The 16,340-nt window shown below is 32.7% G+C and overlaps 2 protein-coding genes across 2 annotated transcripts; one reads left to right on the top strand and one right to left on the bottom strand.

Annotated features, from left to right (window-relative positions):
• Window positions 1-2,412, top strand: LOC148170586 (putative multidrug resistance-associated protein lethal(2)03659). Its single transcript, XM_088041072.1, has 7 exons — window positions 1-356; window positions 403-514; window positions 562-1,276; window positions 1,323-1,599; window positions 1,648-1,798; window positions 1,846-2,076; window positions 2,123-2,412. Exons 3-7 carry the CDS (start codon window positions 615-617, stop codon window positions 2,380-2,382), a joined length of 1,581 nt encoding a protein of 526 aa, XP_087897198.1. The 5' UTR covers window positions 1-356; window positions 403-514; window positions 562-614; the 3' UTR covers window positions 2,383-2,412.
• Window positions 2,413-7,357: 4,945 nt separating this feature from the next.
• On the bottom strand, window positions 7,358-9,724 carry LOC148170585 (uncharacterized). The gene is made up of 2 exons (XM_088041362.1): window positions 9,659-9,724; window positions 7,358-9,600 (listed from the first exon to the last, which is right to left on the bottom strand). The coding sequence occupies exons 1-2, from the start codon at window positions 9,722-9,724 to the stop codon at window positions 7,501-7,503; spliced, it is 2,166 nt and encodes a 721-aa protein (XP_087897488.1). The 3' UTR covers window positions 7,358-7,500.
• Window positions 9,725-16,340: the final 6,616 nt, after the last annotated feature.

Raw genomic sequence — 16,340 nt, 5'->3', positions numbered from 1 at the left:
TACTGCGGGGTTTTATCTGGTGGTAATGACACTTTTCAAGTTCTTAAACAGTGTTTTTACACAGAATTACTCTCTTTACATGGAAGGTTTCTGCTTCAAGGTGCGCACAAGACTGTGCTCTTTACTATACACGAAAATATTGACATCGAATCTGACCCACACAGACACGTTATTTGGAACTGTTGTCAGCCTCTTTGCTAAAAACGCCATCGTCATCGATAACTTCATGAAAACTGCGAACGAGTTGTGGATAACATTCGTAAAACTAACTGTAGTTTCGTACTTTCTCTACTTGCGAATTGGGCCCACAGTTTTAGTCGTTACATGTATAATTTTAGTGGTACTACCAGTGCATGGTAAGCTTTGAAATATTTCAGAATTGCTCAACCTCCAATGTTGCAGGTTTGATTGGAGAAAACATCATGTTTTTTAAAAAAGAAATGTTTGGGGAAACCGCGCAACGACTCTCTTTCCTGGCGAAGAAAAACCGGTCCAAAACTTTGGAAGCTAGAAGGTGTATTTGTGTCAAAGTGTTAAATCAAATTAACTGTCAATTTGCAGTCAAGAAGTTCTTCTACTTGAAAGCGTTCGGTTTTACCATTGGGCATTTAACAATGAGGGCGATATTGTATGTGTCAATTTTAGCTCATCTTCACGTGGGAAGTGAGGCGTTGCTTTACCTTCTTTTTTACATTTCTATGTTGTCGGAAAGTCTGAGCACGAAGCTTCCACAAGCAGTTTATTCAACATCGGAGTTCCTTGCAACGCTTAGAAAGTATGAAGAAGTTTTTGAAGAAGTAGGATTGCTCCAAACCTCTCGAACTGACTTGATGGAGCCGTGGGTCTTTGATTCTACCATTCGCCAGAATATCTTGTTTGGCCAACAGTTTGATGAGGGTCGTTACGAAAAAGTCTTAGAACTATGTGAACTATCGGAAGACGTGGACAGCTTGGAGAATCGTGACCTGGCGATGGTTGATGGTAACTCGAGTTGTAGCTTGAAGTATAAAATCCATTTTGCTAGAGCTACATACACACAAAAGGGCGAGGATTTCTGGACTGCAAGTTTGGACAAGTCGCGAGTTTCTTTTAAAGATAACGAAGATAAAGACGACAAGTTGTTAGACGTAGAAGACTTTTCCAGCAAGTTCAGGCTCCAATCTTACAAGAAGTACTTTCTTCTGACGGGTGGTCTTGCCACGTTTATGATAGTTTTCACCTCTTTTGTAATGCTACAAGTTGAAGATAGTTACATGAATAATTTACTGACTTTTGAGTATGTATGCTACGAGTGTAAACTTTGAACTTACGATTTGTTTAAGGACGAACATGACAAGTACCAAAAGCCCGAAACTAAGAATTTGGTACCAAACATATGGAATCATGAATCTGCTCTTTGGAGCGACTTTCTTGGTAAAAAGCTTCGTCGTCTTTAACTTCGCCAAGAGGTGTTCGATGAAATTGCACAAAACTTTGATTAACAACATTTCGATGGAGTTTTGTCAAAACAACACCATTAGAAGCCTCATTAACCGATTTTCTAAAGACCTCAGTGCAGTTGATGAGGTGATACCCTTTTTGTTTGGTGATCTACTTCAGGTAACAAAACTGATTGGAATACAACACTCTACTTCTGTTTTCCAATAGATCTTACTTCAAATTTTTGAAATCGTTGTTGCGATAGTTTACATAAACGTGTTGTTTTTGATTCCAACGTTTGTCCTCTTTGTTGTGTTGTTCATACTTCGTCAGTGGTTTCTCGAAAGCCTAAGAAATTTCAAAACTCTTGAAGCATCAAGTAATGGTAAGTTTGTCTGACTTCCTAAAACTGAGTTATATTTTCAGGTGTTAGTCCTATAATTGGATACATCAGTGCAACTATGAACGGTTTAACAACAATTGGTTCTTTTAACATGAATAACAAACTCAAGGAAGAATTTCATGAACATTTAATAAACCAACACACTTCTGCGTCTTACACTCTTCACTGCATGTTAAAAGCGTTTGGTTTCCTACAAGACTTAGTTGTTACACTTTACACTGTAATAATTGTAGTTTATTTTATTTGTACTAATCGTAAGTAGCGAAATTTTAAAAATATCGCATAAGATTGTTTTTTCAGAAAATGAAAGTGTTACCATTATACAAATAACTCTCTTAGCGTGGTGGTTGAAATTAGGATTCCACAAATGGACTGAATTGGATATTCAAATGATCTCGTTCGAGCGACTGTTGAAGTATGAAAAATGTCCTGAAAATGATGATGGAATTCGATTGCAAATTTCGAAGAGATCGACAAGAACAAGTTTTGATAACAAATGTTTTGTTGGGGATGGAACTAGTAGAAATGAAGACAAGGACGAAACATTGATAGATCTGTAATGATAACTAATAAGTTAATATGTAACATTACAGTGTTTTTCTTTTGGTTTTCCTCTTTTGTCAAAAGCATTTCACCTTTTCTCAAAAGTGTTTCCCCTCGGCAAAAAATAGAGTGCTGGTTTTCAAACACATTCCTCATTTGTCAAAACAGTTTCACGTTTTGTCAATTGAAAGTCACGACTGATTTATTTCTTGAAATGGATCGTGAAATACGACGAAGCACAAAAATTTCAAACGAAAAGCGTGCATTAATTATTAGAGGCATTAACAGCGGTCGGACGGCAGCGAGTATAGGACAACAATTCAATGTATTAGCAAACACTGTCGAAAAATTTTCGCAACATACCAGAAAACCAACGAGGTGGCGAAGAGAAGTGGTGGGCACCGTCCAAGAAAATTAACCGAACAACAAAAACAAGAAATTTGTGACTGGATGGATGACGATTCTTCGTTAACTCTTCAATAGATAAAAAAAAACTATTAAAATAGGTTCCCGAGTTGCAAATAAGTCTATCAACTATAAACAAGGCTACTAAAGAATTTCATTTTTCTGTTAAGAGAATTTCGAGGGTTCCAGATAGACGAAATACACCAGAAACCATTGAAGCTCGATTTGAATATGCAATACAATACAATAGAATAATGGTTGAACGAGAAAAAGTGTTTTTCATCGATGAATATGGAATTCAAGTACACTCAAGACGGTCGCACCAAAAACTGTCGAGCAAACAAAGTAAAAGCACAATTACGGGGTCGAAATTACTCTATTGCTGCCGCAATGTCTGTAAATTCCTTGTATTTATTTACAGTTCAAGACAGGCCATACAACATTAAACATTTTGAAGAATTTTTGATAAACTTGATCAATCATTTACAACAAGACAATGTTAGAGGCGCTCATTTGGTGATGGACAACGTGAGATTTCACAGGACTGAAGAAATCCAACAATTAATAAGAAATCATGGTCATTTTCTAATATTCTTACCCCCCATACGTCCCTTTTTAAACCCTATAGAAGAGTTGTTCAACCAGTGGAAAAATACTATTAAAATAAGTCAACCAGTAAATGAAGGTGACTTGTATGCTAAAATACATACTACTTCTGAGGCAGTAACACAGCAGCATTGCCAAATTACGTTAGGCACATGGAAACCTATTTAAGAGACTGCCTTAACAGGAATGAGTAGACTATAAAATGTTACTTCTGGACCAGGGCATTTGGCGTGTTAAAAAACAGGACAGAATCCTACAAATTTAGCTGTTTGCTCAAAAGTCGACAACCAAAAAAGGCAAAAAACCTCTCAAACAGCATTAATTTTTATCCACTCCAAAAGTACCCAAATATCTGTAGACCACCAAAAATTGGGCTCACGAAAAAACGGGGTAGAATTCTACAAATTTAGTGTTTTTCCAAAAGTAAACAACCGAAAAAGATCTAAAAAACTTAGAAAATGCCTTGTTTTTAAACACCCCAAAATGGTTTTCTATTTCTGGACCAGGGCATTTGGCGTCTTAAAAAACAAGGCAGAATCCTACAAATTTAGCTGTTTTCTCAAAAGTCAACAACCAAAAAAAGGCAAAAAAAAACCTCTCAAAAAGCATTAATTTTTATCCACCCCAAAAGTACCCAAATATCTGTAGACCACCAAAAATTGGGCACACGAAAAAACCGTTAAAATCTCCCAAAATCATGCAAAATTATCTCAGGAGCACTCTGAAAAACTTTCCAAATCCGTTGTTTTTAGACATTCCAAATGGCTTTGTATTTCTGGACCAGACCAGTTGGCGCATGCAAAAAAAAGTAAAAACATTACCAAATCAAAGAGGTATATTTGGCGCCCTACAAAACAAGGCAGGATCCTAAAAATTTATGTTTTCCCAAAAGTTAACAACCGAAAAAGACATAAAATCCTTCAAAAATCATAGTTTTTAATGTGAGCAAAAAATACTCTAAAGTTTCTTTTCTTGTAAATCAATAGCCCATCAGAAATTGGACATATGAGAAAACTGTTGTAAATCATCCAAAATCAAACCTAATTATGTTAAAAGCACCCAAAAAAAACCTTACCAGAATTCCTTGTTTTGAGTCACCCCAAAATGTATTTACTTCTAGACCAATACATTGGCGCATGCGAAAAATTCACCGGTCGGAATGGCGACTGGTAAAAATATTAGACAAATAAGAGCTCTTGTTTTTAAATACCTCAAAATAGATGAACCAAGTATTACGCTTCCCATCTACGATTATGCACATTGTTAATATTAGTTAATAAAAATCTGCCATCTAGCAGAGAAAAAGAGAATAAAGTCTTCCTGTCTGCGACTCACAGATCGTTAAACCTAGCTTAATTGTCTATGCTGTGACTAAACATAAGGCCCTTTAAAATTATTTGGAATTTTTTGATTCGTTTTGAAATTCAGGCGAAGCCCTCATGAGCGTCCACACAGTGGACTAGTGCGTAGCATGCGGAGCGAATTTTTTATTTTACAACTAGAAATTTTTATTTTAGAATATATTCTATCGCTATGAAATAGTAGATTACATACCGAGGTGGGAAGTTCATGATTCCTCTCGAGAGAAAAAGTTTGTCACCGAGGCGTCAGCCGAGGTGGACAATTTCTCGAGAGATAGGAATCGAACTTCTACCGAGGTTTGTATACTATTTTATTCACAATCATTTAAAAAAAATAATATAGAAAGTTAAAAGTCCAATATTGTTAAACGTTTATTTGCTTCCAAAAACTGTTACCAAATTACTTCCGTCCATGCTCTACATTGGAAATGACTCATCTGCTGGAGTGGATATATCTAGACAACCACTTTTTGGAAGCAAATAAACGTTTAACAATATTGAACTTTTAACTTTCTATATTATTTTTTTAAAATGATTGTGAATAAAATAGTATACAAACCTCGGTAGAAGTTCGATTCCTATCTCTCGAGAAATTGTCCACCTCGGCTGACGCCTCGGTGACAAACTTTTTCTCTCGAGAGGAATCATGAACTTCCCACCTCGGTATGTAATCTACTATTTTATTCACAATCATTTAAAAAAAATAATATAGAAAGTTAAAAGTCCAATATTGTTAAACGTTTATTTGCTTCCAAAAACTGTTACCAAATTACTTCCGTCCATGCTCTACATTGGAAATGACTCATCTGCTGGAGTGGATATATCTAGACAACCACTTTTTCACACGCGCACGCATCAAGAGTTCAATTTGGTCGGTTCAACCTCCTACCAAAGTCGCTACTGTCAACTCATGAAGTTTTAGGTTAGGAATTTTTGATTTCAATACAACTTTATTATTATAAATATCTTGAATAGTAAGATGAACAATATATTTAACCAACGAAACTTAAAACTAACAAGTTAAATTATATTAGAGGGAACACTGTTAATGTTGAATGTGAACGAAGTGTGATCATAACCTGCAACATACAGTGTCAGACCTTGTTTCCGTTGTTCACTTGAAAAGTTAAAACTCCTGCAGATCGCGGGTTGTTTCTCCTCATAAAATGTTCACATTCCTCTCAGTTTTTGTAAAATTCACCGGAAAATGTACTAGTTTTAAACGGTTTAGAAGCTTCAACATCCATTTCACACACTTTTTGAAATCAACTTCGACGCCAAATGAAAAGATAGAAATGTCAAATTCAGTAATGCGGCCTGCTTCATTTATAAAAATCTAGATATCTGGCATTTGGAGGTCGGGAAATGGTCACTTCCCAGCGAGTTGGGAAGTGAATTACCGTAGTAACAGCTCACTTTCCACCTTACGAAAAGTTAGAAAATGAACAATTGTTGACTGATTGTGAATAAAAGATTTTGCGGTTTTTATCAAGATTTGAACACGCAACAAATGAGCGCACATGTTTAAAGTGCGACGCTTAAACTTCTGGGCTAACACGGTTCTGTTTTATGAGCACGCCTATAATGGATTTTATACAAACGGTTTCGGATTGAATGTATTACGTTTATGCTAATTTTCTTATTAATTAAAAAAATTGAATTTAGGTTGTTTTTGTTATATCACAATTAAATTTTGTTACAATATAGGTAGTATAGTATAAAAAGTTAGAGACAAAATTTTAAACCACGGCCATTTAAACATTCACATTTCATGTGAATCAAAAGTTCAGTCTGCTCTGGATTGCCACTTTCCAGCCATTTCAAAATTTCGCTTACACTTTCGGAAAGATTCTTTCAAATCCGCCAAAGTTTTACAGCATTCCTTCACAAACATCTTTATGCTGTCTCAAGATTTCAACAAACATCCACAACTATTTTGAGAATTGATGTGAATTCAAATTGGAGCAAACGAAATAAGAATATTTCTGTATATTTGGCGTGACACTTTTAATTATGTATTATTATAATAAGTGAAATAACTGATAAATAAAATAATTGACTAGTTCTTTGAAATTTGTCAGATTAGTGACATCTGATAACTCTAACCTTAAAAATGGCATGGTGGAACTAAAACGTTGGTTTCACAGTCGAAAAGTTACTAAAGTCACGTGAGTTAGTTCCGTATAATGAAAATACATACATATATCTACATATTACATGCATGTTTCATAGTGTCATAGTTACTAATCAACAAACGACAGGGTTCTTGCCTAGTTACTTACTACTATGGGAGTAGAAAAAATAAATTATTATTACACCAAAGTAACGACACGAACGAAAAATTAGTTTGTTTGCTTTATAATTATATAATTTGTTTTTGTAACACAACTACTAACTAAAATTGATTTTCTTATTTTGATATTAAAAAGGTACAGATTTTCTTATCTTACTTTGTTGTAATTAAGAGAATTGTTTATATTTAGTTATAATTTTCATTGAACATATAAATAATAATAGTTTGGTTTTTTTTCAACTTATTTTCTTACCATATCAAATATTATGTACCAACTAACATAAAGTCGTAAGTCCCGGTTTAATGAAATATTAAAAAATACTCAAGTAGAAATGTATAATTTAATCAAAGATTAAGGGCAAAAAAATGAGATTATTTTCCATTACAATTTACAGATTCTCAAACTACCTTAAAATCAGCGAAATGCACATAAAATAAAACAGGGTACATAACTAACAGAGAGAATGATTTTAACATTCATAGCTATCCTCTACAATTGTTTCTATGTTTGGTTCATCTTGCAGTGTTTTTTTCTCAAAATTTTCTAAATACCTGATGCTAACTTTACGATCATCAGAGAGATGAAGACCAATTAAAATTTTCTTTAAACCCTTTCTTTCATTTCCTTCAAGTTCAAATGCTTCATAGTATTTTTTCCGTAGACACTGTTTTAGGGCCTTCTTTGCAGAATCTTGTTTATGCCGCTTTAGTTCAATTATAATTACTGCACATTTTGAAATAATAATTAAATCAAGCTTGGGTGAGCATCCCTTTTTGATTGCAAATTCTGAAAAGCAATCCAACTTCCCACAACTAGAAATTAACATCCAAAGGTCACAGTGAAAGTGAAAATGAGCTTTTGGTAATTCTCGGTCGGTATACAAATTTTCCACAGATTTTTTAAACGCAACATATTTCATAGGTTCATGCTTCTCTCCACTTCCTAAAGACTTTAATGCATTCACAAATGACTCTTGTTGTTCTACAGTAAACAGGTTAGTTTTAAATTTTACCAAAGCCTCCTGAAGTTTGTCCGTAAATACTTGTTTCAATTCTAGATTCGGAATTTGTAATGTCCAATTCCCATCATTCTTGTCAATAACGTTAAAGTACCCACATTGTGTGAGAAACTGAAGAGCTAAGTCTACCTGCACTAGTTCGATACAATTCAAAATTGATTCACGTAATGATTTCAGATTATAAATATCGTTCAACTCTATAGTTTTTGCTATGATGGAAATTTTCTCATTGTCTCTAACGGCAGGAAACACCTTCTCCCGCATTTTTTCGAATTTAAATAGTTGGCAGATATATTTGGTTCCAACCGATTCAATCCAATAACTTTTTCGTACGAGATTCGGTAAATAATTGGTAACAGACACAGGATTAGAAATAGTTGTATCTTTGTCTCCCACTACAGTGTAATTGTTGTACCACAGAGTAATTTCATCAAGAGCTTTTTCTCTTTGACTTCCTTCTTTGACACAGTTGTTAACTAAAGCGTTTACTTCTTCTCTGGTAAATCCAAAGAATTTATAATAATCATAATCCTTGTCCAAGAATGTTCTACGTTGCACATTGTTAGCTCCTAATGAAAGCATACCGCCTGATGCAGTGACAGAAAAAATTATTACTCGTTGAACAAATTGTGCTGATATCTCATCTTTACATAAAAGACGCATTAGTTCTCGTATGAAAAACATAATCTGTCGGTCTGATGAGTTTTCACTAAATAACATATTCATAAAAGGTGCGTCGAACTCGTCAATCAATATAATAATTTTCTTATGGGTTTGTTTTGTTTGATAGTGGACCGACAAAACCTCGATCAAATATTTAAAAGCCCTTTTTATGTATGATTGTGCTGTGTTACGATCCATTGCCTCTTTCCAATGATCATTATCATCGGCATATTTCAAATAGCGCAAGAAAGGTTCAATATCCAGTCTTCCCATATTGTTACTTGACCAGCTGAATTTTTCACCATCTTCGTGAATTAAACATGTTTTATATTTTCTAAACAGCTTCATTATCATATTTCTAAGACTCTCCAAAAAGTCGCTATATGACCTTACTGATAATTGTGCAAAATCAAGAAAAATTACTGGATGCTGTCCGCAATGCTTGCGAAAAAATCTTTTACTTCCACAACCATGATTCTCTATGCATTCTTCAGTGCATTTGTAAATTCTGAGATCCTGGAAAAGTTTATATTTCTCCAACTTTTGTTGTTCACTGCTGACAATTTCAAAAAACTTCTCCAGCATTTTGCAAGCCATAGTCTTGCCAAATCTGGGCGGTGCAGTGAGAAGTATTCTATGTGCATCCTTCATAACGCATTTAATAAACATAGACTTGTCCACAAAAGTCGATGTCCAACGAAGAACTTCAAAAACCAAGTCAGGATCCTGAAAAGACATAACAAATTGTAATTTCCATGAATTCCTATTTGAACATAAAACAAATTGTACATTTGTTCGAAGCAAGTTACTTACGTCTTCACTTTCATTTGAGCCTCCGGAAGTGTCCAAAGATGTTACATCATCCAGTAAATTTAATCCAAGTAATTCCTATAACAAAAGTGTAATACCATGTTACCGTGTGATACAATAATATGTCTGGTCTTACTTGGTCTGAATAGACAGGTTTACTTTCGACTTTTTTGCGCTTTGATGAGGATGAGGAGCCCTCCATCAAATCTACCTGAAAAAAATTTTATATTCAACGAATTTTTTTATCTGTAATCTGTATGAGTAAAAAAATATTAACAAAGTTCCGTTCAAAATGATTTAAAAAGATTCAAAATAAATTTTTTACAATAAATAAAAAAATGACCAATACTAAAGAGAACAAAATTGTAGCAGAATATTATACACCATTAAAAACAAGACAACCATCTGAACTCCAACAATTTCAATGAAGTAACTCAAATGAGAAATCGTAATTTTGCCATTGAATATCTCAATTCGACTGTAAATAAAAAACTAACAAAGACAGAATTTTGCAAATCTAAAAATATTTCTAGAAATTCCCTAAATATGGGACTAAATTCAGTTGGAATTAAGATTGCATGTAAAACGAGAACAAATGAGAACAAACGGGAACAATCCGGGACAAAAGAGAACAAATCGGAACAATTGGGAACAAAAGAGAGAAAAAATAAAATAAAAAATAAAAAAATATTCGATAATGTAGAACATAAAGCAGGTAGTCGTAAAAATATAAGTTTAGATGAAGAAGCACATAAATTAATTAGTAAATCTTTAGAAACTTTTCAATCATAAATGGACAAACTAGTTTCATACATTCCCAACGATGAGAAAGAAAAATGGAAAAAAGATTTAAAACCTATTATTACTGAAATAGACAGATTAGAAGATGGAGCAAAAATAGTCGGTTTCAAACAAGAAGTAGTAGATAAATATATTGCAAGAGCTAACAGCTAATTTATTCCTTGAACAATTAATTATGACAGACTGTGAACTAGAATCCGCTAATAATAAAATCGATGAATTGGAATATAAATTAGACAACTACAATAATTATGATCCTAAGAAATTAGCAGAATTAAGAAACAAAACAGTAGTAATACCATCAAACATCGATGATGTAAAGAAAAGAACTCTCAAAATATTTGAAAGACATACTAAAAATATGAGAGCAATAAATGAAAAAACTCAAAAATTGTAAATTAAATGGAAAGTACTGTATTCAAGAATTTAAATATATTCAATGAAGAATATCCAAAATTCAGAAAAAAGTCTTATTCAACAAGTTAATAAATTAAAAATTATTATTTTTATTCTTGCGTTTATTATCGTAATTGTTATTATTGTTTTCTTAATTTATTACTTCAACGCTAATAAAAAATAGTTCAACAGTGTCCATGAACGTACCTATGATGATACTAATACGTGTCCATAAGCTAATGTATCTGTAGAATTAGGTAAAAGATATCTTTTATCATCTTTCCAACTTAGAGACTTTTTCTTTACTTCTTCAGTAAAAATATCATGTTTATGACTCCTAATCACTCTCTGTCTATGGAAGTATTCAGTTTGATTGAATAAGCAATTTTTGTAATCTTCAAAACTTATTTCTTTCTTCAATACTGCTTTCTTGATACCTTTTAATTTTTTTGAAACACACGTTTCAGTTCTGTAACTGTACATTTTTGACCTTAAACCTATGTATTCTAATATCTTAATACCATTCAATTCATCTTTGAATTTCCCTATTACTTTCTTATTTTTATCAGAATATAATGGATGGTCCTTTGGATAATCAGATGTATCAAAATAGTCGGGTTTGTTTTTCATAAATTCATAGAAATCAGCCATTTTAATCTCATATATGAAACTGTCGGTATCTCCATAAAGAAGTTTTATTTTTTCATTAAATTCTTTTTTAATTACATTGTAATGGAAGTTATACATTAATAATTTCGATAAATCTAATACGGCTTGCCCAATGTAAATTGGTTTATTAAACAATACTTTGGTTTTATAATTGTGAACTGCTGCCAGGTGTTTGCTAAATATAGTTCTGTGTTTAAAATTAGGTTTGTTTATCGCTTTTTGTAATTTTTCTTCATCACAATATAATTTAATATTTTGTTGGTTTCTAACAGATTGCATAGACTTACCATATGGTGCATTAACCATTAGTTTCCAGAAATCTTTTTCAAAATCATTTTTCGCCTTCTGTCTTTGTTCAGTATTAAATTTTACATATGGTGCTATGAAATTTGACTGAGTAAATTTTATACCTCTGTGAACCTTTGTTATTCTAATACCTAAACTTTTGTAAAGTTTTAATGTTTTGTAATGAATTATATAATTTTTCTTATCATAGAAATGACAAAGTAGTTTTTCTACTTTTCCGCCCGGGGGAATTTTATTTTCCGGAGCCAAAGGCAAGTCATTGAATTTGTTATGAATAGCCAAGTCTACAGGGAATGCTAAATCAACTTCTAAAACATAACCGGTATCACTATCTGATAACAGTATACCATCAACATTTTTAATTTCATCACAAGTCAACCATTTAAAGTTTTTTTCTGGTAATCTCTGAGATAAAGCCCATCCATATAGATTATTAGCATCTATATAGATAATCTGAGTATTTTCATCTGCCTGCGAATACCTGTTACTACTCTGTGAAATACCTCCTCTAATTCCGTTTTCAAAAAACAAATACATTTCATAATCAGTTAATAATTCCAACTTCACTGAAGTATATTTGAGCATACAGTCCCAAGCTAACCCCGGAGTTGTATAATACCAAACAGGATCCAGTCCATAACTCTTTTCTAAACATAAATCTCTAAAATTTTCAAATACATCAGTTAATAGCAAAACATCTAGTTTTAAGTATAAATCATGCCATTCACCCAAGTTTTCAATTTTAAAATATTTCCATACTTTCACTGCATGTTTGAATTCTTCTTGAGAAATTCCTTCTTTTGTGAGCGAAGAATAAAATTTATCTATTGATGGAAGTTTTGTTTCAGAAAATTCCTTTTCTAATTACCTTGCTTTTTTCTTTCCTAAATAACACATCTAATTCATGATTTGAAAAGTATTTAATTATTTCTCTCAACTGACTTGATTCCAGATTAGATGACAAATTGTCTAGGCTACTTGCTAAAAATCTAAATGAATCGATAAATCTCAGTTCGATATATCCATTATCATCCATTCTTCAAATTTTACTGAAAGAAATATATTTCTCTTCGTTATTAGGTATTAATTTCAATTGACTTTTATCTTCTCCTAGATTTTTTATAAACAAATGACAATCGTAAGCGCTTAAATTATGAAACAAAATTGGAATAAACAATGGTTGTCTATATTTCAAATTGCATTTTCTACAAGCAGCTCCTCTATATTTTCCAGTGTAGTGATCATGATCTCTTACTTTTGGGTTTTCTATAGAAAAAAGATAACAAATTTTTGTTTTTTTATATTCTTCTAGTTCGATATCTTTTATGGGTTTATTTTCTTTTAATAACTTGTATATTGTTCTGGCATATTCAGTTATTCTTTTTATAAAACATTTATCACTTTCCTCTCCTCTGTAAATTTCCAATGGGTTACCAATATTATTATAAGCAGTCTTAAGGCTCTGTCCTACCCCGGCCGAAGTGCATAGGAAATAGTGCAAAACGCCATTACTTTTTACGGCCACAAATTAAGAGTTGGAGTTTTGATTTTTTTTGTACGAGTAGACAATATCGAAATGTACACGGGAAACTCTGTGATTTTCAAAAATTCTTAATAGATTTATTTCAAAAAAAATAAAAACTGAAAAAACGCCATGTCGTTTTACGGGCACAGTTTTAGGAATTTTTGCTTGAACTACGACTTGATAGATAGAGAATTGTATTCTACACCCGGGAAACTCCTTGATTTTTTTCAATTATGAATAGTTTTTTTAGAAAAAAATATAATGTAATGTAAAAATGGTCCCCAATTTTCTAAAAGTCGGCAACCAACACTTCAAAATACAAATGATTTACAACCCCTCACAGCAGGGGTCTCTAATCCTAATGACGGTTCGACGACTACGGCTCGACCGAGTCGGGATTGACCATTGGAACCCCAACCAGATATATAAACCTACTCACTACCGAGAGCTAAAGCTCATGAATCCCTTAACATTTTAATCTCATTCTTATCAAGATTATTATTACTAAATTTACTTGCCAGGCATAAAGCTGGCCCAATTACCAACGAACGAAAATTGTAATTATCAATTAAATTACACTCAATTAAAAAAATAAAGAAAATAATAAAATTATAATACCCCTCTTTTTTTAAATTATCTAGTTTACCCCTTCGAATTGACACATTTCTAAGAAGTAAAATTATGGTTTGCTAATGTTATTTGCAATCAGTGTTTACAAATATTTAATACTTTTAAAATAAAAATTTCTAAAAGAAAAAACCTTATCTTTCGTATAATTGAGATGCACTCTTGTTTTGAGACTTCAAATTTTGAATTATCTATTGGATCTCAAAATCTATCCTTTGGGTTTCAAAAATATGTACCTAATAAGTAATTCAGTAATCGCTATGCTTTTTCCATCGGTTAGACTTGATCTTTATTGATTTATCGACTATAAATTCCAACTCGAATATAAGATACATTTCAATTTTCGAGATGCAAAAATAGTAAGGTAGTAAGGCTAAGTATTTTTTTTGACCCAAGATTTTTATTGTTTGTTAGTTTGTTGCGAATTAATCTCATATTTTCCAAAGCGATAAAACTAAAAAATAAATAAATAAATAAATAAATAAATAAATAAAAATATAAATAACAACACATACAGCCGCGGACACAAAATCTTAGACGTCATTTTTCTGACGTTTCAAAAATTTGAGTGAATTTTCGAGATGCAAAAATAGTAAGGTAGTAAGGCTAAGTATTTTTTTTTGACCCAAGATTTTTATTGTTTGTTAGTTTGTTGCGAATTAATCTCATATTTTCCAAAGCGATGAAAATAAAAAATAAATAAAAAAATAAATAAAAATATAAATAACAACACATACAGCCGCGGACACAAAATCTTAGACGTCATTTTTCTGACGTTTCAAAAATTTGAGTGTAGTCTGTGCTTTACTATCATTGCCATTATTGACGTTTAAAACATCAAAGTATTGACAAGTTGACAATTAAGAATTATCAAGACTGAAACGAATAAAATTAGAATATTATCTTTAGTACAGAGCGGTATGATCTACAGTCAGTTCCTTGCAATATTGAAAACACTGAAAATTTTGAAATTAAAAAATTATAACTCAAAATTGACAGTACAAATAAGTAAGGTTACATATTTTAAGTGGGGTTTTACACCATGCGACAATTAAATGACATTGACGTCAAAGATTTTTTGTCCACGGCTGTATATGTACAGGTGTCGGGAAAGTGGCACACCATCTTGAAAAGACGTAATTGGGTGGTCCACCAGAGTACTAAAAATTTTTTTAAAAAAGTGCAGACTCTCTATTTTTGCAGGAGGATTAAAAGAAAATTAGGAAAATGGCAACATTGCTGAACTGTTCCCCCAATAATTTAAATTTCTAGCACGACCTGCTGTATATCTACGACCTGTGCATTCGTGTAGTTCCACTGTTTCTCCGCATATGCTTTGGAAAGCGCTGCTGCTCGGGCACTTTTGGGAACATTTTACCATATTGGGTTTATTACCAACATTGTTTTTGACATTTCAAATTTTAAGTTTGAATATTGAAATTATTACATGTTGTTTGTTGCTTTTTCAAGTTTTCGTTGTGTGCTTTGTTTACGATCGTTACTTTGTTCTACGTTTGTGTTTTTTCTAGCTTTCAAAAGTCAAAAATCTTACTAACCCCCAAATTCAATTTGTCAACAATGTCAAAAGCGCCCGAGCAGCAGCGCCCTCCTCGGCAAAAAAATGCGTTTTCTCGGAAACATTCTTGATACGGGGAAATGAGATTTTGCACAGGTCGTAGATATACAGCAGGTCGTGATTTCTAGTATTCAAAGCCATAGTAACGTTGCTGCAGTATTGTTGGCGTTAGTCAGGTTAGTTCATGAACGAGTAATGTAACTATGGTTTCATGTGAACGATGTCACACTGATAGAGATTGTTCATTACAAAATCTTATAATAGTATATTATGAAAGGCGTTTCATAATGAACATTTTGCCGCACGCATGTTTTTAGGACACGACGAGCGCAGCGAGTAGTAGTAAGTAGTAAGTAAAGTAAAGTAGTAAGTGCGGCAAAATGCATTATGAACAAGTATCATACGCTATTTTTTCTATTTCGTCTTGTTTTAAACGAAAAAACTTAATTTCGAAATCTAGGGAATTTTAGGGTCGTTGGCATTTGCAAAATGTTCGGGAAAAAAATTCGAAGTAGTCAAATCCAATGTCAGTTTGACAGTTGTGACGTTTTGAGGTAAGGGAGCCAAGAGAGCAAAGATGTTGATCATGATCATGATGGTTCTCTTGCATCCAAAGAGTTTTTCTCCGATGAATTATTAAGCCAAGTACAACAAGAAATTTATCAAAACCAAAATCTAAATTGTCAACGTTGACGGCAGGTTGACGGTACTGCTGCAAACGTAAGAAAAATTTATGCTCCTAGAAATATTGGCACGGGATTGGTCCATTACGATACCGAAATACGCTGAAACGCGTATCGAAATATCTTCATTATGAACGCGAAATAGAAAAACAGTTTTCTGGCATTTCTAACAAGATTTTTTCAATTTTTTTTGCACTATGCCTTTGCGTAAAATGACTATTAGGTAAAAAATTCT

This window comes from Gnatocerus cornutus, chromosome 7 (genome assembly GCF_029298725.1).
Source record: "Gnatocerus cornutus isolate USDA-ARS CGAHR chromosome 7, icGnaCorn1.1, whole genome shotgun sequence".
In the NCBI taxonomy this organism is placed as follows: domain Eukaryota; kingdom Metazoa; phylum Arthropoda; class Insecta; order Coleoptera; family Tenebrionidae; genus Gnatocerus; species Gnatocerus cornutus.
Note: the sequence above shows the minus strand (reverse complement) of the source record. Positions and strands in the feature narration are given on the sequence as shown.

What these genes read in the sequence shown, in the direction of transcription:
- LOC148170585 (XM_088041362.1), bottom strand. Translation starts at nt 9,724, where the DNA reads ATGGAGGGCTCCTCATCCTCATCAAAGCGCAAAAAAGTCGAAAGTAAA. An exon ending in AACCTGTCTATTCAGACCAA is followed by an intron (nt 9,601 to 9,658) that starts GTAAGACCAGAC and finishes CTTTTGTTATAG; the next exon opens with GAATTACTTGGATTAAATTT.
- LOC148170586 (XM_088041072.1), top strand. Translation starts at nt 615, where the DNA reads ATGAGGGCGATATTGTATGTGTCAATTTTAGCTCATCTTCACGTGGGA. An exon ending in CAAAACTCTTGAAGCATCAA is followed by an intron (nt 1,799 to 1,845) that starts GTAATGGTAAGT and finishes TTATATTTTCAG; the next exon opens with GTGTTAGTCCTATAATTGGA. An exon ending in TTATTTTATTTGTACTAATC is followed by an intron (nt 2,077 to 2,122) that starts GTAAGTAGCGAA and finishes TTGTTTTTTCAG; the next exon opens with AAAATGAAAGTGTTACCATT.